General features: G+C 39.8%; 1 protein-coding gene across 2 annotated transcripts in view; it reads right to left on the bottom strand.

Moving 5' to 3' along the window:
- Positions 1-3280: 3280 nt before the first annotated feature.
- Positions 3281-27273, bottom strand: part of ctdp1 (CTD (carboxy-terminal domain, RNA polymerase II, polypeptide A) phosphatase, subunit 1) — an 87428-nt gene continuing 63435 nt past the window's right edge. For both annotated transcript variants that reach the window (XM_031734399.2, XM_031734400.2), the window contains exon 13: positions 3281-4716. In XM_031734399.2, the coding sequence (XP_031590259.1) occupies positions 4524-4716 (193 nt within the window). In that variant the 3' untranslated portion in view covers positions 3281-4523. The remainder of the gene's footprint in view (positions 4717-27273) is intronic.

The following is a 27273-nucleotide window of genomic DNA, read 5'->3' as shown; positions in this document are numbered from 1 at the left end:
ACACCTGAACAGTGCTGAAAGTTTCTTCCTGTGAAAAAGGAGTTTTTCCTTCCCACTGTCACCAAGTGCTCATTGTGGAGTTTTTCTCTGTGTTATTGTAGGGTCTTTACCTTACAATATAAAGCACCCTAAGGTGACTGTTGTTGTGATTTAATACTTAAGTTCAAAATGTAAAAATATATCATCCCAGAACAAAAACCAACAAAAAACTATATACATACATTAAAACTGAATTTAACTATTTATATATGTAACTATTTCTCTTTCTTCATTTCTGATTCTTTCTTTTTTATCACTGATGACAACTGTCCAAATGTTACAGCATTTATTTACAGCACCCTGGATTTGCCATAAAAATGTTTGCTGCCTTAAAACTATGTTGATCTTTCCACACACCAGGCAGGAAACATAACATGATTTTGTGTTTGCAGGTTGTCAACATGTATATTCAAAGAAAGGTCACACTTCTTGTATCCGCAGCCATAAAGCCGGATTCTACAAAAAAGGCTTTTGTGGTGCAATTTGGCAGTTAAGGTAAGTTCCTCTCTGCAGGAAGGAGGTTTTAGGACCATGTAGTCTAAATCGAAGCTACAAAATAAGCCTAATTTACATTCAAATGTGGACATCAAAGCACTGCTGAGCACTATAGCTCTGCAAATTCACAGCAGAGGATGATACTGGCCTTGACACGGGGAGGAAAAGGGCCTCCATTTACTGCTGTTTGCTTTGGCTTTTAAGGCAGCCGACGATCAGCCGTTCCGGGAAAGAAACACATCAAGCACCATAACAGATCTGGCAGAGTTGCGCTTTTAATAGACTTTATGACCGTGATTTATCCTGCTGTGTCCTGTGTAATCAACATCACACCTGAACACCCATTACTCTGACTGAATGACAAGATGATAGAGTAATATCACAGATGTGTTTCTTTTTCTGGCCATAAAGCCCCAGGCATCGCCATGCCCTGACAAACAGCACAGAAGGAAATGTTATGTGTTTGCCATCCATAGATGATTCTTTCGGTCCTTGTTTCCCTCCTGCATCTAGAATTGCAAACTGATGACTTGTGCCGTTTGTAGACTCCAATAATGAGGCTGTTTGTGTCTTTGTAGTAGGAAAAAAACAGAAGCAGGGGTTCTTTTCAGGTTGCATAAACCCAAGCGGCAAGATGGAATGAAGGCTAATTCTGTTGGTTATTTTTATGACACTGGGACCATTAACCGAGTGGCATCTCCTGGTGGGAGTCTATTGCTGTCATACGCAATATGATTCCAATGTTTAAAACCCAACTAGGAACAGACGGCAAAGGGCTAACTGACTTCATCCCGAGTATGATTAAGATGTTAAAGGTGGTTAAGTTCAAAATGTAAAAATATATCATCCCAGAACAAAAACCAACACAAAACTCTACTGTGTTCTTTGGAAACTGCTTTATTAAAAGTAAGTATCTTTTCTCTCTAGGTAAAGTTGAAAGTCACCATAAAATCAACACCAACACAAACAAGTATGGCTGTCAATCACTGTCAGTTTTGGGGCATAAAAGGTGAAACAAAGTAAAATGTAAAACTTTTACTAAACAGAGACTCAAACAGACACCAGCCCTCCTGCCTTAGGGCAGTGATTTCATTGAATTAGCTTAAATGCAAAATATGTCACTGCTGAGTTCTACAAGTGAGAAGAAAAAGAAAACAGACTCAGTGCTATAGGTTTGACACTAAACAGATGCCAAACACCAGGGGTGAACGTAAGCAACCCTCGTGCAGCACATGCTCCATTAGTCACAGCCTGTTCAAGAAGAAAAAACTGGAATGTGTATCGTCACCGATGTGCCTGAACTACAGACAGATACCACCAAAAACAAAGAATGAGATGCTGTTTTGTGCCGTTTTCTCTCCACGCTGCCAGGAGCGAGTAGGGACAGTTGATCATTTCCTGCGGGAAGATACGAACAAATATCTCTTGAAAAATTTGGCTGAAGCAACAATCATTTTTCCATTACACAAGAATCTTGCCAAACGCATGGCTTTCTGCAAGGTCTTTATGTCATGCCGCTATTGTGACTTTTTTGTCAGAATTGTCCCCCCAATACCGCGTAAGTGATAACACAGCCTCATTACTTTAAAAAAATAATCACAAATGTGACAACAGCACACAGGAATGTCCTGCAAATTCATAAAAACACAATTTAACACCAGTCAACTAGTGTGGGTGGTATATAACAGCAGAGCGATGTTTAATGGGCAGCAACAGGCTAATGTTGATTCCCACTAGATAGCTAATGAAAGATTAAAATGTTTGAACAAGTTTTCACTCCTGAGTCGATGTATCCATATATTTTGTGGTAAATTCTCAATTTGCTTGTCTAAAAATATGGTATGTATATGTTGTTGTTTTTTTCAAAAGGGTGGTCTCTCAAGCCTGGGGTATTTGACTTTTTCGAATGGGTTCCTGCTAATATCGCTACAACAGTGCAGTAATTACTCGGGTGGCAAAAAAAAAAAAAAAAAAGTGTGTGTGAAACTCTTCACACTCTATCATGGGGTGCCATCTAAGACAGCAGAAAACAATGGACTGTCAAAAAAGTATGCATTGTCAGTGCTGTAGAGGAGGGGAGGGCAACTCCAGGCCTCGAGGGCCGGTGTCCTGCAGATTTTAGATCTCACCCTGTGTCAACACACCTGAATCACATGATTAGTTCGTTACCAGGCCTCTGGAGAACTTCAAGACACGCTGAGGAGGTCATTTAGCCATTTGAATCAGCTGTGTTGGATCAAGGACCCATCTAAAACCTGCAGGACACCGGCTCTCAAGGCCTGGAGTTGCCCGCCCCTGCTGTAGAGAATGCCAATGGTAGTTAGCGACGTAGCTAATCGTAGCGTTTTTCTTTAAAGCTAGCTACATGTTGTGGAGTCTTCTTCATTGTAGGATGAACTATTTTAATGTCCTCTTTTGAATCTAAGAGGATTGACAAGTTGAAAATGTTAGCCAAATACAGCAGTTAGACTACCACAGTCGGCTAATGTGGTTATCATGTATGCTAATCCCGCAACTGTTGAAATTAGCGCATTAACCAGTACTACAAGTGTACTAGCATCTGGAAAGAAACCGAAATAGTGACAAACTTTGTTTTTTATACCACTTACAGTTAAATGAATAGCTCACATTTTGGGAAATATCTTAAGAGTTAAAGATGTCATGTATCCCAGACAGCTTAGCGTTCCCCCGACCCCCGAAAAAACAGATATAAAATGTATTGTTTTAATGAAACACAACATCTTCATTTGTTAATAAGTGACCTTTATTTTCATTACTGATAACCTGACAATTATTTTCATGACTAATCAATCAGCAGTTTTGTCAACATAATATCAACACAGAAAAATGGCTGTCAAAAGACTGAGGTATTTTTTTTTTCCTTTTGCCTTACTACAGTTAACCAAATATTTACCACCGTACATGAGAAAGAAAGAGTAAAATCTTCACACTGGGAAAGCAAAAACTGGCAAAGATTAGGTTTTTGCATAAAAAGGCGAATAAAACAAATATTTTATTATCAAATTATTTGTCACTTAGCCATCCCCCACATTGGGCCAGCTACAGGTGGTCACCTCTCAACAAGAAATATTTCCCAAAATATCAGACTAGTCCATCAAATCACAGAATGCGGAGCTACAAATGAAATCTTACAAGGAAATCAGATTAAAAACCCAAACTAGATAAGGGAATTGAGATTTTGTTTCTTTTGTCAATTGGTGATTGGCTCCAGTGGGAGATAAGTAAAAGGAAGGTATCCATTCTAACAAAAGGATCAACAATTAAGGTAGCAGATGAAGGAAATGTGAGCCATATTAAAAACAAAGTTGGGATCACTTCATGGTTATAGAGCACAAAAGACTCAACAGTTGATCTCATTATCGCAAATGTACCAAATGTACAAACACAACGAAGAGGAAGAAACGAGCTGTGGAAACACATTCATATGTCTAGATCCGCTGGTTGCATTCATGACACTAAAAAACTGTCAAAGAGGCCAAAAATAAAAATAAAACTGGAAGTCAAGAGTAAAATATTTAGCTGCAGGCCTTAGTAAACCTATCTCAAACTCTTTGGCATGTACAATCAGCAAAATTTACATGTTATGATTTCACTCATTTGTTTCTCAACAATATAAAAAATCGAAATAGAAAAACAAAATGTATCAAATTTCATGTGTCCTACAGGTTTTTTTATGTTACAATAAAATGTTAACATCAAAGGTTTTTTTTGTTGCATTTTGTTATTTTTGCCAAAAAGATTATACATCAATGCTACAAAAATCTAAGTCTTTATTTTTGTCTTGATTTTTATACAACACATCCTTTCTGTACAGGACAATCTTTTTTTTGTCTTCTTTATTTTCTATTACAACACTCATACATCCTAATTACACACAGATCCCAAGCAGAAAAATAATTGTTTAGGTACCATTTTTATGGGAGACTGGGGTTTTAGTTTTGTTGTCTTTGAGCCCATTAATTTCATCATCACATAAAGTCATTTAGCTCTGCCTCCAAGGCAGCGGCCATCTCATCTTCCTCCGAGTTACTGCCTTCCTCTTCCTCGTTAGAGTCTTTGGAAGATTCGTCGACAAACTTCTCCCCTTCTTCTTTGTCTTCTGTGTTGTTGCTGTCGACATCGTCTTCCTCCTTATCTTGCTCGTGCTTACGTTTCTGGCCCCTAAAGAAACAACACAGGATTATTTATGAGAACTTATAAAGCCTGATATTTATGAAATTCTGGGGAATATTTTCAGTTTGCACTGTTAAAACATTCAGTAAGATTTAAAGGTGCTTAATTTTGTTATTTTCTGTCAGAACAATGCTAGCATTTTACCTATTTCCTGCCTTTGTGCTAAGCTAGTTAAGCTGTGAGCTGTGGCTTCATACTTTGCAAAAACACATGAAAGTGATGTCACTTAGCAAAAAAGAGCATTTAATGAAAAAAAACAACAACTTTGAAACATGAACGGAAAAAGTTCCAGCTTTTAAATGCTTAGCCGACTATCCAAATAATCTTTAGTTGCAGCTCTATTTTGAATGTAGTCATCTGCATATAGTCATACCAAAATAAGCCCAATGAGTATGTGCAGATTAATGTATGAATTAATAAATGTCACATTTGCTACTATGGGTGGTCCACCCCACGACTACTGCTAAGATTTCCTCATGATGCTAGTCCTCATTTAGCCCAATAATTTGTTTTTAGTCTACAAAACTCACACCCATCACTAGACAATTGTTAAATTCCTACATCTTATGCACAGCTTTGTCGATGGAAACTAAAACATACAGTGAATCCACCTTAAATGTACTATACTGATGGTATATTTTAAGCATCTGAGTAGGTATTGTTGAAGCTGGAGGAAAGCACAGATAGCTGAAGAATTCTTTGATATTACTGTGAACATGCCATCCCTCTTTTCACTCCACTCCAGTTTCTCCATGGCATCCTCAGTAGAATGGCTTATTAGCATGATGCTAATGAGGTGTGTAGGTGTTTTGTATGGTCATTGAGAAGGTCTGACACCGGCTCTGACAAGAGGACCCATCTCATTAGACCGCACTGTGTCAGACAGCCTGGCTAGCCTCCCACAGCAGCGGGGATCTGCCTTTGTGTTCATTAAAGGTCAGATGTCGGCTTATATCTGTGGAGAGGTTTCGTGACATGACGGTTTACAGCGGACCCCTGCAGACGGTGTCTGTGAGCAAAAGGGCTGTGCTTGTGTTACAACAAGCGAGCTCAGATCCCCTGAACTAACAAGAAGTTTAATCTCCAGAGCCAGAAGTTGGAACCTCAGCGGTGAGAGGGTAATGTGAGGCTGAGCTGTGAGGGCAAGAGTGGATATGAGGAACTAATTATTATTTATCTGGAGACAACAGAGAAGAAAAGCCAATCCATCAATGTACTGTATCACGCTGCCTGAGCACGCCCATCACGCTATATGGGCCCGTTTATCAGGATGCGTGTATCACATGAATATTTCCATACCCACACCCCACCATTCTTTCCAAATATTAACAATGGGGACAGCAGGGGGCGGGAGGGGAATGACTTCCCCCATTGCTTTCTGCTCTGCATCATTACATCCAATCAAATTCCTCAGCTATTAATCCAACCACCCACAGACACACACGCTACTTACTCCCACGAAACTCATTCAAGTCACCTCCCAAGCAGGCTTCAGCAGCTATCCATTTTTAAAAAATCTTTTTCACCTTCTGTTAAATGACATGGCTACAAAGGGAGAACCTGCCGTTCACTAGTTTATTTACTAGTTAGTAACAGGCTGCAGAATAAGTCGTCTACAGCTTCTTTCTTTCATTTAGATATTAAACGGTCATAGCTGAGGATGTACAGTCCTGGTGCATGGACACCCTCTCTCTGCCTCTCTGCCCTGTATCAGGATGTAATAGAAATAAGCCAAGTCCTTATTAGACATCAGCAACAGCCTTAAAGATGCTGCTGCCTGCTATGGATAGGTTATATGACCATTTCCAAACAAATCCACAGTTAAAGATTATTGACGCATAGAAAACGTTCAAGACATTTGGCAGTTTTTCCAGGAGTGGATGTCCCAGCAGGTTTCTCCCCCATGGTCAGATCATTCAAAGCATGGGAAGCATTACTAAACGACAACATAGAGTTCATTTTCATTGGATTCATTGGTCTGATTAAAGTTTTGCAGGAGAGTACAGCAAAAAATGGAAAAGTTCAGAAGCAGTAGGTAATCTTCTACCCGACAGACTGTATATAAAAAGTCAAGACACCATAACAACGGCTGATCTCGATTCTAAAGCCTTAAGCACTTAGACCATCACGATCTTATTGTTTTGAAAGCAAGTATGTTGAGTCAGGAGTGGATCTGAAGCTGAAACAGAAGAAGTTGAACCAAGGGCGTCGATTTGGCATGGACGGAGGGGACACGTCCCCACCAATATCCAGCGATTATTGAATTGTCCCCACCAATAATTTGATCGCTTCTTGTAAAAAAAAAAAAAAACCGATAGAAAGAAAAAAAATCGATCTGTCAGCGTCTCAGTCACCCAGCGGTGCAGACAGAGTTAAATTACGTTCTCTACTGGAGTCCGACCTCATGTGACAAATATGGCCAATGTGATTGGCTGAGCTTTTCAGGGAGCTCTGTTTAGTTTCAGCAGCGGCAAACCTGCGCTGCGAGGAGGAGAGGAGGATGGCAGCAACGAGGAAGAACGTGCATATAAGAAAGTATTTTTCAAAGAAACCTGTAAGTCACTTAAAGCCAAGTTCACTCATGAAATGTGTCCGTCATAATAACGTTACAGGCTATGCTAGGCTTTGGCCCACATCAGTCTAAAATTGTATGCAACCATGAATTACGTGTTTTGGACACTAACTGCACAACAAGCAGCTCTATTAGTTCTCCCAGTCTCAGAGCAACATGTCTAATTTTGATTGAAACTGTAAGAAAAAACGGCAGCCTCGAGCAAGCCAGGATATTAGTTTAAAGAGGCTGCTAGAATTATATGTCTCTACGTTAAAATGTTGGTGACACAATAATTTCATCCTAGTGGCACTGACATATTCATAGGGTTAATTTTTGAGACAAAATATCATGAGGTAGTCATGATTTTGCAAATATTCCATACCACTTATTGTAGTGCAGTTTGCACTACAATTGTTTAACTGCTGATGTAAATTGATTGATTAGTGTAGATTTGACAAAGAATCTGAATTGTCTCACTTTTTATATGGCACGAATCAATGTGTTATTTTATCAATATGTCCTAGTGCAGTCAGAGGGGAAAAGCCAGGGCCAAAGGTGAGGCACATCAAGCACAGAATAATAATTTTGTGGTCATCTTAGATGAGTTTTATGGACAAAAACCACCAGTTCATTTAGTGTTCTCTTAGTGCTAATGTATAAGAGAAGTTGGTGTACTATAACTGAAGTAATCGTGTTAAGATAAGATTACCTTTCATTTTGTCACAGCAGAAAGTGGACAGTGCAAAGTTATATAGCAAAAATTAGAATACAATAAGAATAATATACTGTACACAACTGTAAAGAATAGAATAAAATAGAATAAAATATACATTAGGATAAAAATAGAATACAAATGTTATATACACCTGAGTAAAAATACAACTTACAACGTCTTATGTGTGTTTGATCAGCTGCAAAAGTCTTTGTTGTGGAGTCTGACAGCAGTGGGGAGGAAAGACCTGCGAAATCGCTCCATCCCACATTTAAGTCCTTAAAGTCATATTCTTTTATTGTCTTGACTGTATTTGAAGCTATTTTTATTTTTGTATGATACCTGATTTATGTGGAATATGGCTGAAGTAAACTAAAGTCTAAAATACTTAGTCAGTCATTTGTTTAATAGTAATTTAACATTATATAATTCACATATAAAACTATGAATTGTAATTTTACATGTTTTAATAGCATGTAGAATAGCATATGTAGGCAAGTATATTTGTCCTTTTTTATCAAGAAGCAAAGACAAAAAGGAAAAAAAAGAAAGAAAAAGGGCGGGGTTCGGTGGTTGAAACACCCGTCCCCACCAATGCCAAAACCAAATCTACGCCCTTGAGCTGAACAGAGACGAGCAAATGAGACTGTAGAGTCATCAGCAAAGAGTTCATAGAGCAGGGGAGCCAAAGGTCATTCACCTGTAGACTCTTTACAACAAAACTTCTTTTTGCAAATACAAAATTTGCCCCCTGTCAGCCATCATACAGAATGCAGGTTTAAGGCCCCAACCTCTAGGTTCACTGGGTTTCACTTTTATTCAGACTGAACATTCACCAAGAGACATACTGTGGACTTTGTGCACAACTGGGGGTTTGTGTAGATGGATACTGAGCAACATGGACATAAATATATATTATTAGCCTTCAAGCTGGAGTAGAAATTGTTTTATAAATAAAGTATAGGGTTGTCAACAAAAAAAACTGACTCTTGTTCTTTTTGGTTTGATGGCAATACAAGATGACCAAACTGAAAACCCCCGCAAACAAACAAAAAACAAAACAAAAACACGAGGAATTAAAGCTGGAAGTGTTCACAAGCTGCATATTATATTATTTTAAATAAGAAATTTCTAATTTACTTGCAGCCGCCAGTGCTACGCCTCGGCCTCCTAGTAGATACACCTATTGTATGAATTTGAAAATCCTACCTGACAATTTTGTGGCGTTATTGCATTCACAAGACTTTTAAAACACTTGATCTCTGATCTTGGGGTCAAAGTCACTGGGATTTAAACTCGTGTGAGATTTTTAATAGTAGATACATGTGTGCCATGAATGTGACAATCCTGCATCACCTTGCTGGAAAGTTACTGTATTCACAAACTTGGTGAATACAGTAACTATGCTGCCAGGGGGTGATGACAATACCCTAATCAGTGTTTTTGAGGGATAAAACTATACAGAAGCTCAAAAATATGTTGGCTTTATTATATATTCCAGCTTGCTTCATGTAACACTCAGAGTTTAGACACATTCGTTACATGGAGTACTATAAAGCAATCATTACTAACTCACGTATGCAAAGCCCTGAGGGGTTTTGGTGAATCTGCTCCTCAGACTCTCAGTAAAGTCCAATATTTCACTCTCTCTTAAATGAGTACAGTTCCATCGTTTTAAATGGCTCCACAGGAAACCCTAGAGCTGAGTCAGATACTAAAGGGGAGGAAACAAACCAAATGGGGACAGATGAAACTGAAAAAGGAACCCTGCTCCCTAGACAAAATAAAAAGATAAGACTGCTCGGTAATATAAAGCTTCCTCATTATTTTCAGTTGTATAACTGATACAGTGCAAGTGTTGAGATAATAGGATTTCCTAATGCAGTTCTTTCATTTAAATTTCCTCATTACTGGATCTCTTATTGGCCAGTAAATTTGACGCTGTAGCTGTGAAGGCCAATCTGCCATAAAAACTTCAGGAGGAAGTTGCTAACAATGTACTTTAAAGTGTTAGCGAGGCACTTTTGACTTCTTTTTCAGCATGAGAGGTTTTACCACTGTACACAAATGCTGGCTTGTCAAATAGTTGCAAATTGTCAACAGCTAAATGAATCGGGCCCTAAGCCCAGAGAGTGTGCTTGAAATCAAACTGCTGTTGATAGCACAAGAAGTAAAATGGGGCTGACCTTCCAGGTGGTAATCCTCAGGCACAGTTCCTGCTAGTTACAAAAAAAAACTCAGTTTTGTGTATCTAGCACCAGCTCACAACAACAATCAGGGTGCTTTAGATCAGTGGTCCCCAATCCCCTGGTCCGTGAGTCGTTTGGTGCCGGGCCGCGAGAGTTGAGGCTCGGGTGTATGGTCTTCAGGGTTTTCATCGGTTTTTAGAGTTATTTTTGATCGTTTTTATTGTTAACTCAGTTTCCCTGGGTTTTTTCCTGTGTGTTATGGATAAATCTTCTTTTTTCTGGTACCAGTACTGGTTTTATTTTATTGTACTTAAAGGCTGGTCTGTGAAAATAGTGTCGGACATAAACCGGTCCATGGCGCAAACAAGGTTGGGGACTGCTACTTTAGATGTTAAGGTAAAAACCCTACAACACTGGAGCATTTGGCGATAGTGGGGACAAAGAACTCCCTTTAAAGCCAAAGCACCAGACTCAGGCAGGAACAGTCTTCAGTTGTGGCTGGCTGTTGGAACAAGAAGAAAGAGCCAATAAAAAAACAACACAAGGAAACCATGGAAACCAGAGCAAAACACCACGTCCACCAGCACCTGATCCAGCTGTAACTAGGTTTTACCAAAAAAAGACAATTTGAAGCCCAGTCTGAGTCCTGAACCCCAACAGAAGCTTATTCCACAGGAAAGAGCTCTGATACCTGAAGGCTCCACCTTCCATTTCTTTTTAAAAACTCCAGTAAACACAATTTAAGCCTGCATTCAGACAGGTAGGTGATCTATTGGGATAATATGGTACTATGAGGTCTTTAAGATGTGATGCGGTGTGGTCATTTGGGATGTTTTATATAAAGTAAATAAAGTCAAACGCAATTCTGAAGCCAATGAAGAGAAGCCAGTAGGGCTGATATTACCCAAATGATAAACGGCAATGCTAAAGATTTATTTTATTTAAGAGGATTAAAGATATATCCCAGTAAAAACCAATGTAAACAAAGCATGTGGTTTTACAATAAGAACTATGCAACTGTTTGGAATTCTCACATTCATGCCTCTCCAGATGGTTTTGGAAATAAAAATGAAGTTGTGTTCCTCAAAAAAATACCAGAAATGTCAGTTAAGAGGGTGCAAAAGGTGATAATGTGTCTGTTATTAGAGACACAGATGTTCCGGTCATTACTCTGAGGTTTTATTATGTGTGTGTACTATGGGAGTATAATTGCATGAGGACATACTACAGAGCGCCTGCTAGCGAACAAATAGCCTGCAGCTACAAAGCCTAAACACATCATTAGAGCCACCAGTGATACAAAATAACAAATAAAAGTTGGGAGAAACGCATCTGCCCCAAGTTGACATACATTTTTATAAAACTGCTTCAATCCAGGCAGCACGAATGGTGCCCAGGGGAACATTCAAAGGAGCTGCATTGGGAACGACTTCACAGAAAGGGCACGGTACCCTTCCCGCTGATAGAAAAGTAAGCTCTTATTTAAGGCCGGGGTGCCGAACACCACCCAAGGCATCCTGATCTAGGACTGTTGAGGAGACGCAGTGAGAAATCACTTCAAACACTTCTGACAGCTCTGCTAACAGCAAGGAGGAAAGAAGGGTTGGTTGGAGGGGGAAGATGGAGCAGAAAGGCAAATGGAGCAAATGCAGTGGGGAAGAGGAGGAAACAGAGCACAGAAGACATAAGAGGGAGGTAATGAACTGCATAATGAACTAAACTTTGAGGGGCTCAGACCAAATCTAGTTGATTTCTTGGGGGGTTGATTTCTTACTTCCTACAGTTTGTTAAGCTAATTCCGAGAGAACTTTTTCAAAACAGAGGATGGAAATCAAAATCAGATTTCCTTCCACACTTCATGCAACACCTTTTCTGTCCATAAAGGCCGTTTTGGCACAATGTCAACTACTCCCAATGTATTTAGCCAGCTAGAATTTATTTTTAACCATAATCATGGTTTACAGCAGATATGTCAACCACAGATGCTTACACAGATACATGCATGTATTCAGCAGTTCCATATGCAGAGAGATGATAAGCAGTCTATTTAAAATTACTTTTTTTCTACTGACTTTATCTTCTCAGTGTATGAGGGAAGCTTGTCAGTTTTGCTTAGCTATGCTTCAAACACAATAGAGGCTTTCAGCAGCCAACAACAGACACAGTGACAGTTAAACAACAAACAGTCACACAAGTCCCTTTTTGAGGTCACGCACTTTTAAGCCCGACTTTTTAACAAAGCTCACTGTTCTTTTCAGTACGGTCAGGAAAAGAGTCAATTCATAACAAAGTACAACAGTATTCGCCTCAAGGTGCTTTATACTGTAACATAAAGAACCTACAATAATACAGAGAAACCCCAACAATCAAACAACCCCCCTATGGGCAAGCACTTGGCATGAGTTGGGAGGAAAAACTCCTTTTTAACCGGAAGAAACCTCCTGAACCGGAGGGTCAGGCATTTGCCGCAACTGGTTGGAGGTGAGGGGAGCCAGACAGGACCAAAGCCGTAGAAGAGAACAACAGATTAACAATAACATTAACAATTAATTACTGGTTGTGTAATTAAAATCCATTTGATCCATTTGAAACCATTACACTAGCAAAAACTTGCCCTGCAGTGCTTTTTCAAATTCTACACTTTGTATTTTGTGGTGACTCAAACAAATTACAATATAATTAGTTTACCGGCCAATCATTTTGACAAAATCTGCACGTCTTGCAGATCCCAAAATAGAAAAGCTTGTGGCAGGAAAACTACAATGCCAAAATGAATGTACGACACATCTTGTGGATAGCAGCATCTTCAAACCCCTGGATGAACTGGTGTTAACATGGGTAGTGTTAATCATTTAAAGATATAGAACTGGTACAGGCTTCCTATAGTTTTTAGTTTTTCTCTACTTTCCCTTTTAGACCTTTTTCTCCTTTAAAACAGTTCACTAGACGATAGACGTGTGACACAATAAACAAAGTGCTGACAGTAACATCTCCAAGCCGAGGCTGTGACAAAGGTGTGACGCAGCATGTCAACTGTGTGATTCACTGTCAGTATCATTTATATCTCCTCCGTCACCAATGTCTACCTCAAACCACCCCCATCTCTGGCTAAGCCACAGGCTGCAGAATCACATTAAAGCCCCCGGGCATCTTGTCATATGACTTCTGTTTTTTTAAAAATTCCATTTCTGAGCGCTTACTTGCAGCATTAGCTTTGACGAGGCAGCAGGGATCATTTCTCAGGAGTTTCATTTGGATTTGGACCGGCATACCTTAGTTTTTACCAGAAAACAGACTAGGGGATTAGTGAAACAGCAATACTGATGAAGGGAGAAGCCTCTGGTTCAATATTGCAACCAAAAACACCCATTACATACCTAAATGTCTTTGAGATAGGGCAGAAAAGTCTTAAAACACCAACACTTTGGACTAGTTCCAACATTGCTTAATTCATTTTTAAGCTTGCAGTGTCCCCACTCATAAAATATTTGAGCTGTGTCTTTGCTTTGGGGCTTTCCGTCTCTATACTCTACCAGAGCTCTGCTAACATCACTGTGGACCCCGCTATATCTCTTATACTGTACCATCCCCTCCCCCTCCAATAATGAAAATTAAAGACTGTTCGAGTTAGCGAACAATGACAGGTGACACATGACTGCGAGGTTACAGGGACGATATTCAATATAGATGAGTGAAAAATGGAATGACTCTACCCAACGCAGAACTTTGGAGATGTGCTTCGGGTGGCACATAAACCTCTAATCCCATCAGTGTGATACCGACATTGATTATTCTGTGTGACACAGAATAATCAATGCATATCGGGGAAAAGGGCACGCTTCACATCATTCCTTTGTTTCCTCTTTCTTCAGGGACTGAGTCAGCAGACTGAACATGCCAATGCTTCGTCCAATCACTTGGAAAAGAGCAAAGTTAATATTTAATCTTTATACATGGGAAGTGCCAAGGGTCCAGTCACAACAAGAATAAGTGTGTCTGGTACAGAAAAGATGTCGGAGCTCATACAGTGAGTCTGGGGTAATTATGACGCTGATTTATGGCTTTAATACCGAGATCAGCTCCACTCGGAAACAGAACACCTGCTGAGAAATAAACCTCGGATGGATGTTGTTTGATTGCACATGAAACAGAATTTTAAACTACTTATCTAAGACCTGAAGTAAGAAAGGCTGCTGTGTTTTAGATATTACAGGCCCTAAGTAAGGTTTACATTACTGAGGCTAATTAAAAACAAAGTATACTGGGAACTTCGTGTTCAGAAGAAATCTAAGAGTGGAATTTATTTATTTTGAATATTTATATGAAGACTTTTATAATAAATCTATATTACAGCTTAAAAATCAGGACTATTTTTGATACTCCAACCCCCAACAACTTCAGTCCATGCTGTGGGTGGAGATCACTAAGGACTTTCTCATCTCAAAGCATTTTTTTTCCTTAACAGAGTAACTACCCCAGAGTTGGGATCTGGCTCCTAATGAGGTACTTTTTACACCTCTATTGTTGGCAGTTGTCTACTGACTAACAGCCTGTCTAATTATCAATACTGAGCCATAAGTAGAGACCATAATCATGGTCTTCAATCAGTGGTGATTACAGCAGGACACTGTGTTTTCGCTAAGCTGTGAAAATAGGACCGAGCTTTAGATTCAAATTCGTGACTTTTGCAGTAAGACAACATTAGCACAGTGTCAAAAAAACAAACAAACAGAGCTTCCTATTTTGTGCGCTTGCAGAGTGACAGCAAAACAAATGCGGAGTCACCAGGCAAGAAGACTTGAATGTGAATCAAGTTTTGTGGAAATGCAATGATGCATTATCTGCTCTGTAGAGTCACAGCGTTCAGTGAAATGCCAGTCGCTCAGATGGAAAATAATGAGTCTGTCCCAATGATGGCTTCATGCCATCATTGCACTGTGAGACAGTTCTATCTCACAGTACAAACCCAATCCCAGAAACGTTAGGGTGCTGGGTAAAAGTAAATAAGAACAATGCAGTGACTTGCAAATTTCATAAACCCATATTTTATTCAAAACAGGACATACAAAAGATAACACGTTTAAGCTGAGACATTTTACTATGTCATGAAAAATATCATCTCATTTTGAATGTGATAAGAGCAACATGTTTACACAGGGCCATGTTTACCACTGGGTAGCATCACCTCTTCTTTAACAACAGTCCATAAACTTCTGGGAAGTGAGGAGGGCAGCTGCTGGACTTTTGAGAGAGGGATCTTATCCCATTCTTGTCTGATACACAATTCAGGTGAACAGGCAGGCCCCAGTTCAGCACCTGGACTCTTCTGCTACAATGTAATTCTATTGTAATAGATTTAATATGCAGGCTAGTATTATCTTGCTTAAATATTCTATGCATTCCCTGATAAAGTGGATTGGAGCATGTTTTGATCTAAAACCTGTATATACTTCTCACCATTTACGATGCCTTTTCAGAAGTGCAGGCTTTCAAGTCCATGAATGGACACCCATATTATTAGAGATGAAGGGTTTTGAACTGAGCACTGATAACAAGCCAGCTGCTTCCTCCCTTGTTTAGTCCGGTGGACACGCTGTCCCTGCGGATTCTCTGATTCTCGTTAATGAACTTTCTTCCTAAGAATGGGTACAAACAAAGTTTTCACATGACTCCAAGCAGTCCTGTGCTAAAGGGACAACAAGATCAACCAGCTCAGAAGATATGATAGCATGTCTGCTAGCATTAGCTCAGCAGTTAATACTCCAATACAGGATAAATGTGAGTGGTACAGTTTAGTGAAGTGCAAAGAATTTAAACTACATCTACAAAAACTTTGCCATTCCAGTCATGAATATCCAGGCCAGGGAGTTAAAGTTACCTTTGCTCTTTCCGAAGACCCTTAAAACAAACAACTTAAAAAAGTGTTGCCTACAAAGCAGGTTTATTGTGGGTATAATGGCAATCATAACCTAAAGTAAAAGCAGGCCAGGGTGACTGAACAAAGCTGCAACCCATCCCCCCTTTTACATGCACCACTCTCTGACCAATTTACAACAGTTAGCAGATATTAAGTGGTGACTAAAGTACACGAATGAAGCCTCAGGAGCTTTGGAAAATCCACTTTTCCCTCACACACAAGTACACACCGCAAACATGTTTTGAGGACATATAGCTTATGCATGACTATGTGGCTTATGATAAACAGTGGCTATTGACAGACCAACCTTCCCCTGAGATCCATCTCTCTACTTCATAATGAGATCAATCTGAAGTAAGATAATAAATAGAAAAATTGTGTGTGTCACCAGTTTGTAGGACAAAACTGGGTCAGATTACTTGCAGTTTTGGTTTTCCTTCTCGTGCATTTCTCCTTCCTCCCACTTTCCTATCTGTGAAAAGCCTGAATAAGCATTCCTTTTCCTCATGGTCTTCCGCCTCCTCTCGCACTGCTGCACTGTGAGGTGGAGCGCACAGGGATCACTACCCTGTTTCTTCCTTCTGCTTTGCTGAGAAACATTTTGCTGGGTTCGGCTTATTCACAAGAGACATCCAAGTTAAGGTGGACTGCTGCCGCAGTCTTTTAAACCCTGTGTCAGTCATAATCCTTCTTTACTGCATGTGACAACTTCCAAAGCACCGTTGGGATTGAGGCTTGAGGTTTAAGTGTCAGACTAACGAGAAGACTGCGTGTCAACTGGCAAAATGTCCCATGGGATAGATTGATCCAGTCTGAGAGCCAAGACGAGGCCTAAAGCTCCAATTGCTCAGACCTACAGATGCACAACCTTCAGTAACCACTACATGACTAAAATTCTCATTTTCAATTTACTATTGGTGTTACCATCAGAGAATACACATTTTCCTTAGCTACCAGTGGTTGCAGGGGGTCGCTGACTGGTTTCTAGAGCAGTGTGGGTGGGGCTTTAGTTATCTTTCACTACAGATACACATTTTGTAGACTTCTGGATAATTAAAGGTTTTATTATTGGTGGCTCATGACACTGATAAGGTGAGGAAAAGCAGCAATTGTCGATATGCCAAGAGTGCAAGTGTTACAGTGTCAGCTCAGAAAACGCATTGATGCAGTGACAGGTAGCTATCAGAATAGTTTGCTAACATCTGAAGAGCCAGATAGCTGCTCATGGCCAAACGCGACAGTGATGCACTAAAATGGTCAGGCTATGGTAATGGATGTCCCTACTTCATGTTCTAGTTTATCCACAGTTAGCATCCGGTTAAATGACAAAAACAAATAAAAAGATATAAAAAATAAAATAAAAGCTATCTTTGAAAAATCTTTTAAAAAAACTGTCAAGAAAACGTGATGAAGAATCTTAAATATTAAAACCCTTTTCTACTTTTAGAAATGATATCAAGTTATAGGTTTTTTGTATCCGCAAGCAATTTTCCACCAAACCTCCACCCCAGCTCACTGTTTTCACACTGTTTCTAACTTAACTTCAGTGTGCTTTATATCTGACAGTAATATGCTGCCAAATATAAATTACTGCAGATGGAAATAATCTTCTTTTGACTACAGCAGTGCAGACTGAACCAGTTTTTTTTAAATATCCATATCACTTGTTGCCACGTGCACTTCCACCTCATGGCTGTGAGAAGCCTCGCTCAAAGGTACCCTGGTGCAGATTGGAGAGGAGGGGCAAATGGTCTCTGAGAAATATCCAGAACCGTTTCTTCTTTTTATATCACAGTTCACGTGTCTGTTTCTCTCTAAAAAAGAACTTTACTGTACAAAAACACTATCAAATTTAAACACCATTAATGCTGTTGTCCATCATAACGACACCTCACATTAAAAACTTGAGCACTGGAGCGTGACACCTTTTGTTCTCTGTTGGCTGATACTGATATCAGTATTTTAAAATATAGCAATATAAAGCTAATGTCTTTTTTTCTACATTGCATTAAGCATATCTGCAATGTAACTGACTAGACACAGAAACATGTGGAGCCATTAGCATAATAATGCTAAAAACCTCTCTTCTCCTACTGATCTGATAGGATGCAGAGCTGAGGGAAGCTGGTCAGGCTCAGCCTCAAAGTCTTCTTGAATAAATTAAATTCTTACAAAATATTCAGTGCTTGTAGCTCCTTCAACCAATGATTTGCTCATAACATACATAACACCAGGGTTTCCCTCTGCCTCTCTCTGTCCAACAGTGGAATCAAGGACTTAACATCCAGCCTCGTTATGGTTAGAGTAACACAGAGTACAAGGATAAAGTTTAGCCATATGTGAATTTCCTGTTAGAGCTCCTCACCACCACCTTAAACCAGTTTCTCCATTATCTATTGGGGAACACCTTTAGGGATTAAAAACTTGGACCCTCTAAACTGAAAGTTGGTCCAGACTTCCTGCATTAGGAAACTGGTGGAGCCATACCACTTGGTTCTTTGTAAATGATACCACAAGATATTTATCCCAGAAGGTCACAATGCCTGATTAGTTCCCAAACCAATCTGTTGAAGATTTGTTGGACACCTAGCATGTCAGACATTTTGGACTCTCTTGCTGTATGAGCATGTACCTGCTCTGAGTTACCCAGCTACTTTGCACAAGGACATTGAAGTAACAAAAATGATGTGGACCCTTTATCAGTTGAAATTACATTTTTTTTAATTGAATTTTGTTGCTCAGCCGCTGACATACAGAGGATCCCTTTAACAGGTAAACATAGGCAAAGGTGATGAAGCACAAATTTACAATTTTTAAATTATTATTATTTTTTAAACCTTCCACCCATCCATCACAAACGCTGCTATACAACACTGTCTAGAAGAAACGGTGTGCGCACTCACACCAGCACACACACCTCACCTCCTCAGCTAATATGACAACTGACCTTATAACAACTCCGACAGCAGCAAAAACTCTGGATTATGGGAAGAGATGGAGGCTTTGTCACTGAAACAACTGTGCTGGCTGCTGCTGCCGAACAGCCTTTGTACCTGACAAAACGCATAATCACAAAGCCCTGGGTAACAGAAACAGCTCTGACTGCAAGTTAAAAAGAGAAGGCAGCCAGCTGAGTTGCGATATGAAATCAGTCACAGAGGTAAATCAGTTATAAGTGACAAGCTTGATTCAATTAGACTGTTTGTTTCCTTCTCACCCTGAATGTCAGACACCTGCATAAGTTCCTGCTGTAATTGTAGACGTTTAATTAATCTACAGTGAGCGTCAACATGCCCTGCAGCAGGGGACAGATATGAAAGCTTCGCCTTTACCGAGACTGAGAGAGAAAAAACAAAAACAACGCTCTGTCTATCTATGGGTTCACAAAAACAGCTTTAATAAATGCAAATAGAATAATTTGAGCATATAGAGCAGAGATACAGTGTCATTACAGCAGGCCTTGGGGTGTCGGGCGATCCTTAAAAGCAATTACCTCAAACTGGGCCCTCGGGTGCAGACGTTGTAATTGGAAAGCTCATGGAGTCTAACTTACAACACGCACACATGGAGATAACAGCCTCAGCTTTCCCTTTACAACCCGAACCAACCGTCTCCAGGAGTGAGCAGCTCGAATGTAATGAAGATCACAATGTCAGCACTTAACAGCAATTTCTTCACATTTGAACGAGGGTAACACAGTTCATGAGCTCAACGGATAAACAGAAATTCAGCCCAAATTAAAAGTCTGATTGTCGGGACTTCGGGCCATCTACTAAAACGTGTTCACAAATTAAATACTCTGATCTGTGAGAATTTAACAGTAAATTGCTCTTTCTAGACCTCAGAATGCCAAACACTGGCAATATAAGCAAGGAAAAAGAGAACAGCCAACTACTGACTACTGTGTACTTCAGAGGGCCACAGATGACATGAGACAGCGACTGTAACCCAAGAGTGACAAAAGTAGAGAAACAGGTGCGGTACAGGCTGCAATTTATACCCCGAAACCTCAGTTTTTCTCTTAACTGGATGGAATTATGGCAGCTATAATAGAGATGAGGAGGGAGACAAGGGAGTGCTCTGAATGTGTGTCACAGGGTGAGCTGCTACAGTGAAGGATGATGTTGCTTCTCTGTAGACTAAAGTGCTTCGGAGAAGAGGAATAAAAATTTAGAAGATAAAAAGAGACAACATGAGGTCAGTAAACCTGTCGGGGGATCAAACCCATGCCCCAAAAATTAGCCTGCAGAGAGATACAAAGGTTGATTTTAAAGTTTTTAAACCACTTGGACAAAAAGTGAAGTTAAACTATTCTGGCTCGCTTGGAAACCCACGAGCAATGGCTCAGGAGGCAGATCAAGTCATCTAAAAACGGGAATGTTGGTGGTTCGAGCCCTGCCTGCTACAGTCCAAATGTAGTGGACGTTAGATAAAAAGCACTTAGTAGAAAAAACCCCTCCAAAATGTGCCTGCATGAACGAGACATGTGGTATAAAGTGCTTTGAGTGTTCGAGTAAAACAACAAAAAAAAAAGATGCAATATAAAAACCAGTCCCTTTGAAAAATGTAAATTTGATCCTAATGGACAGTTCTGACTACATTTACTGAAAAGGAAAGACCAGAAGTGTTCAGCAGCCTCTGCTCATTTTTGATTTTTTCACATTTAAAAACGTCCTTGCTGTCCCCGTGTCGAGACTGAAACACCGGGGGGACCGAGTGTTTGCTGTTGTGGCCCCCAAATTATGGAATAAGTCGCCCCTCCATATTAGGCTGGTCCCAACACTTGAGATTTTTAAATCACTTTTAAAAACACACCTTTTCTCCAAGGTGTTTTAGGAGTAATACCAGAGTCAGCTTCCAGTCAGTAATAGTCAGTTTTAATCTGTTTTATTTTATTAATTTTATTTATTGTCTATTTTATTCAACTTTTAGTATTTATTTTTAACTTTTATAACTTTATAACTTTTATCACTGTCTTTGGAAATTACTTTAGTCAACCATCTTGTTTTTAAAGTGCTCTATAAATAAAGTCGGATTGGGGGAAAAAAAGTCCTCACATCCAACTTAAACGTGACACGTCTGTGGTACTTAACTGTGCTCGCCCCCTCCAGTGTTATAGGTGCACAAACAAAATGTAGAGAGACAGACTTTCCACAAGTCTTGTGGACGGTTTAGATGGAACTTCGAAAACCTACGCCATGCAGCCAGGCGGCTTTCTCCTCGCAAACAAGCCACGCTTGTTCAGTCCTTCATCAGTGAGTTCAATGTGATTTTGCAAACTCACTCGTTTCGTGGGAGGACTGTAGCGTTATTATATTAACATGCACCTGAATGCTCCACACAAGCAAATCACCAAATCTTCTGCTTTCACAGAGGCACTCACACTTAATTAGTAATTAATGAAGTGCATTTGATTAACAGCACTTGGCTGCTACTTGCCTCCTTAACTCCTATGGCAGCAGTAAGGGTGTACTTGTGTAAACTCTTTTCCACATGAATGTACATAGAAACAGATGCAACAAAGTATCTTCGTAGTGGTTTCCATGGTGCCACGGGTTACAGGGGTAAACAAATGAAAAAGACTGTAAGACTAGAGTGGAAACAATGTTTGATTTAAGATGATAAAATAGACTTTGATGAGGCCTTTTTTGTTCCTTTTTAAAGAGTAATAACTGTGAATGGATGAAAATAAACAAAAAACTATTTACTCTGAAAAATATAATCTACAAAGCAGGCGGCTATACTTCTCTTGACCCAGAGTAGCAAAGGGCTCCATCAAAAAGAGAAGGCAACTCGTGCTTTTTCACCTCCTGGGAAAAACACTACAAGATTACATGGCAGAAAATCATAAATTAATACATTTGGTGCTCTTCTCGGGCAGATTAAATTACTTATGATTAGTTTTTGTATGGAAGCCAAAACACATTCAGGCACAGACGGCGAGGAAAAGATGCATATCAGCTGCGTAGCTCAGCTGGTGGGCTTTCATCTCCCTTGTTAACTTGCAGGAGATTTCGATGTTTATCTGCATGAACTGTCAATTTAAATGGTGGAGTCACAGCTTGAAGACTATCTAACCTTTGGAAATGGCATCTTTTACTAATGTCTCACACAATACAAAGGACTGAATGTATAGCATGTGATGCATGTGCCCATGTTGTGACACACTGAAGACATAACGGCTCTCGTCTTAAAACACGATGCCCTCAGACAAAAAGAGTAAGACAGAAATGATTAAGATGGGCAATAATTACATAACGGCGCAGTGAAGGAATTGAGATTTCACACTGAATGATAAAACGCAGTGGCAGGAGGACAGAAATTTGATGTGTAGTCTATATGCAAGGCCTTTTCTTAATCCCCAGAAAAAGGGCAGAGTGCCAGAGTAGATAGCCAGCTCCACACAGAACTATCGCCTGCAGAAGAACAAAAAAGAAAGGTAGCAGCGAGACGAGAGAGCAAGGCAAGACAGAGCGAGAGGAAGAAAGCGAGACCAGCGAGTTCCAATTCACAGTACGCCAAGATGGGCTATATTTTTACTTTTCCCTTTCATCTCTGTCAAAGCACACACTGAACAAAAGGCGGTAAATGCTGATGAGACCAGCCAGCCTCACTGTGTTGCTTCTGTTTCTGCTATTTGCAAAACAGAGGACAGAGCATGCAAGGGGATTTAAGTAATCAGGTTTTCAGTGGTTCTACACGTTTATTTCATCCAAACACAGCAGCTGAGGCAGGACGTTTAAAGATTGCTTCCCCATTAATCAGTAGGCTGTTCGATTATGTAAAAAAACATGGTATGAATATTTGCTTGTAGATGTGTAGTAATCTAAACCCTGCATATCATGTTATATAACCATCCTATTACTGAGCAAGGCTGGGTGTTTTTAACAAGCCAGTGCAGCTTTACACAACATGAATGCATTATAAGCTAACACAGTGAGAGAGTGTGTGTGTGTGTGTGTGTGTGTGTGTGTGTGTGTGTGTGTGTGTGTTTGTTTGTGCTTGACTAGCAAATCAGTTAATCTTTTTTTTAAGTGCCACTTATGTAGAAGCCACAACAAAAATCAACCAAAGTCATATTAGCCAAGCTGCGAGGGGGCAGTTTCTTTGCGATCTGATGAGGTGATGAATGTCAAGTGTGCTGCACAAACTGTTTGCTGAGGAAGAAGTTGACACCGGAGAACTTGAGCTGTGTGAAAGCAACTATTATTCAATTAGGGAAATTCGGGTTCTGGTGGTCAGGGTTCACTGCAAACAAACAAGCCATTAGTGACAGTGTGAGGAGAGCGAGTGCGTCTCACAACACTGATATGTTTCCATTGTGTGCTGACTTTTCAGGAAGTGCAGCTCTCTTAACCTCAGTATAGTTCTTTTAAACATCAAGATTTAGTTCACATTTTCACATATAGCTACGATCAACATTTAGTGCTAATTGGCAGAAGCACTGAAGACACAACTGAAGACGCTCCGTAGAACTGACGACAATACATTAACAAGTCGGAGTCACTGAACTCACGCTAGTTTAACTAGAGCAGGATCTCATTCTTCCCTTCTCTTCATGAGCTCTTCCATCAAGTCTTGTTCTTCCTGAACGCCTCTATCTGCTGCTTTGTTTTGTTTTTATAAGTGTTTTTGTTTGTTTTGTGTTTATAAGAGAAATCTACGTCAAAACCAGAAACTGCTGTTAACCCAGTGCCGTAACCTGAAGTGCAACATTCCGAGAAATGTAACTACACATCGGGCCGACACAGCCCATAATGACTTGAATGGAGTGGAAGGTTGTGGTTCAGCGTTGGGAAGGGTTTCGTTTACATCGCAAGTTAGGATGTAGCTTTCCAATCTTTATTCTATTCACCTGGGTTTCAGTCATCTTGCCTGACTTATTACGACTGTCCTGTGTCTGGGTTTTTGTTGCTTTGCCTTGATTTCTTCTTGCTTTGTCCTCGACTGATCTGGTTTATTCTTATAAAGCTGGGCCCCAGTGGGTTTTGCCCCACTTTCCATCCTATGCCTCTTAGCTTTTCTGAGTTGTTTTGTTACAGACCCTCCTACACCCAGCTCCAGAGGCAGTTTTTCTAGTTTCGTCAACGTCCTCATCCAAGGAATATTATTGGATGAGTCATTACATTTTTCTCCTGTGTAAAATCTAGTAGGTGTAAATTTAGTAGCTGACTCATTATTTTCTTAATTAATTCAGGAAAATTTGGAAGAAAGTGAAAAATCCCCATGACACTTTTTTAAGTAGTTAAAACCATCCTAAAAGTTGATCATGTAAGACATGGAAAAGCTGAGAAGGGGAGACGTGGAAACAAGAGACAATTTGCAATTTAAATAAACATTTACTTTAAAGTCTGTTAGAATGCTAAATACTTCTCACAGGTTATCAGCTACTCGATTCTTCTTTATCATTACTTGAACTGGTGCTCTTGGATATATCCTTATGTGCTTTAATGAGCAAACGTCCTGCTCTGGCTGCTAATGCTACTGCTTATGACCACAGTTCAACAGAAGACACTCTGAAAACATGACACCAGTCACCTTTCCAGGCTCTCTGACACAGAGCATGTTTGCCGTCAAATAATCTGAAGAACTACCCCTGTGTGCTCCTAATCACATTCTCTTGAAGTCGACTGAAAATGTCATATGATCAAAGAAAGATCTGAAGAATTATAAGATTTCTGACGACTTTATCTCCGCTCCTTTCATAAAGGTGCGCTCCAGTGCAGCTTACGCTAAAGCAGGTAAGACAGGAAGCACTGAGGAACCTTTGCTTCATATTCAAAAGATTCAGTTGGGAACCTTCACAAGCAAAACTAACAATTTGACCAACCCCCAGGCTTTTGTCAAGGATGGTTAAATAATTAGCATTAGTCATAACCACCAAGTAAAAGAAAATACAGCTCTCTTTGGATTTGGATTGGATTAAACTAAATTAATATTCTATTCCTATAGGTCCTCTTATAGACGTTTGGCTTATTTACTCAGAAATCCACAAATCCTCCAGAGGGAAACAAAGTGCCTCCAAAAAACAGAACAAAAAAGAGCTCTGACGAGTTGGACTGTTAGATCTTTTGCCTCTCTTCCCCCTGTGGCTCTTTTGCATAAAGCATCACAGACTGGCTGGGTTGGCAGACGCAAGGATGCTGTAACCAGTTCACTGACGTCATTTCGGATGATTTCTGAAATAGAAGCTAAACTTTTTCCAAAGAGTTCTGGTACTAGATGGAGACAACCCTTTACAGCTTTACAAATGGGTTTCCTGTGTCCTGTATTGAAATGATCAGATGAGAAAACAACGTAATCAGCCGGGATAGTTTCCTCAGCCCGGGTCTAAAGTATCACCATGCTGGAGTTTTGCAGTCTGAACATCCAGAACTGTCAGAGAACATACAAGAGAAACATTTTCCCCCGGAGGAAAATGTGCACTTTATCAAAGAAAGAACAAAAAGTGATGACTGCAAAGAGAAGCGGCCGTCTCTTGGAATGGGGAACATCTGAAAATAGTGCTGAGACTGGGGATTTTCCAGTTTCCCATGGGACTATGATTTGGCAAATAGTTAAAAGACTGGGGCCACAACAAAAGGCGTCATCATCAGGGAACACTAACAAACACATTTATCAGCCAGCTAGCGTTTCCTCCTTTAGTGCGCTTACATGCAATGTGTGAGAAAGCAATGACGTCTGCAGGAATCAGCATGATTTCCTTGATGCGCCTGACAAACAATTTTACTCTAATGAATCTTGGGTGCCAGGAACAACAGGCTCTATTTGCTGATGCTGGAAACAAACCCATCCCCAGAAATTTAGCAATGAGAGAGATGACAAATGAATGCTGGGAAGCAGAACTGGTGGGAGAGAATGATTATTCTATTTAGATACAGAACAGAAAAAAAGCCTTTCACAGCATGGGTCCAATTCATCAAGGTGTGCTGCTTTACACAGCCGGTAATATATCCCAAGGCCCACGTTTTACACCAGTTATAATGAAGTATGGAGTCCCTTTACCTAACTTTGAGAACTGGAAGTATATTCAATCTGTATGGTAAAATTTGCGTGACTTGCAGTATTTTCAGACACAGGGATTTATATATACGGCACTGCAGTTTTCTGCAAGTCTGTCAATGATGCTACTAAAGTGCTCAAATATATCCTGGGTGGCTGGGTTTCAGTGCTCACCACATTTAACGGCAAACTTTTACGAGCCTTTAACAGCGCTGAATGCAGTTTGACACTTTTATCAGTCATCAAAGCCTGCAGGGACAAGAAGGCCTGAAATGATTCAACTGATCCACAAATTATTCATTTATTGATATTTATGACAACATTTTCTGTGCTTTTACAATCTTTATCACTATAATTTCTAAAAATTAAATTATAATGAATTCAGCAGCTGAACAAAGCAGACGGGTTGTATGTAACGCATACATTTGCTTATACTTTTGCTTGTCTTAATCCTACATAATGTGGTGAAGTTTAGCTACAATGTTTGCTCGAGGGACATGTGCACTGCCTGAAACTCAGCTTAACTTAAACAGCATCCTTTGCTGAGTCTATGCTTTAGTCCCCAGTTTCACATTGTTGTTTTAAATCTTTCCATTTCATTGTATCACCAGAGAGACCCCCACAGCTGGAAGAAAATTTGTCGTAATGTGACATGCTTGAGAAAACAAACAAACAAACAAAAATCTGATTCTGATTCTTTAATAGCTTCAGAAGCTATTAGAGGTGCTTTTTGTCCCCTTGAATATTGTGCATATCACAGGTTGGGTGATATTTTCCAAATGGCTCCCATCATTATCTTTAAATTGTGCGAACTCACTTGTTCCAAACAAAACCGCTACATTGCTTATGAGGTGACTTTTATATTAAAACAAACAAAAAGCTGGTCTGAACAACTATGCTTTAAATATCAATTTGGATATTGTGCTAATACACTGTTAACTGATCAGGATGCGCAACCTGTACCGTGTGATGGTGCTGGTGAGGAACTGACAACAATACTATCTTTCCTTACAAGCTACTGGACTCTGGAGTGTAAACTTCTACACAGGTGCACTACATCTACAATCTATAGATTTACATCGAGCATAACATCTTTCAATGGGACTCAAAGACATTGACAGAGATTAACATCACATATAACTCTCAACTGAAGCATAACAAAACCATAAAG

Source organism: Oreochromis aureus, linkage group 22, assembly GCF_013358895.1.
Source record: "Oreochromis aureus strain Israel breed Guangdong linkage group 22, ZZ_aureus, whole genome shotgun sequence".
Lineage (NCBI taxonomy): Eukaryota > Metazoa > Chordata > Actinopteri > Cichliformes > Cichlidae > Oreochromis > Oreochromis aureus.
This window is presented reverse-complemented; position numbering and strand designations above follow the sequence as displayed.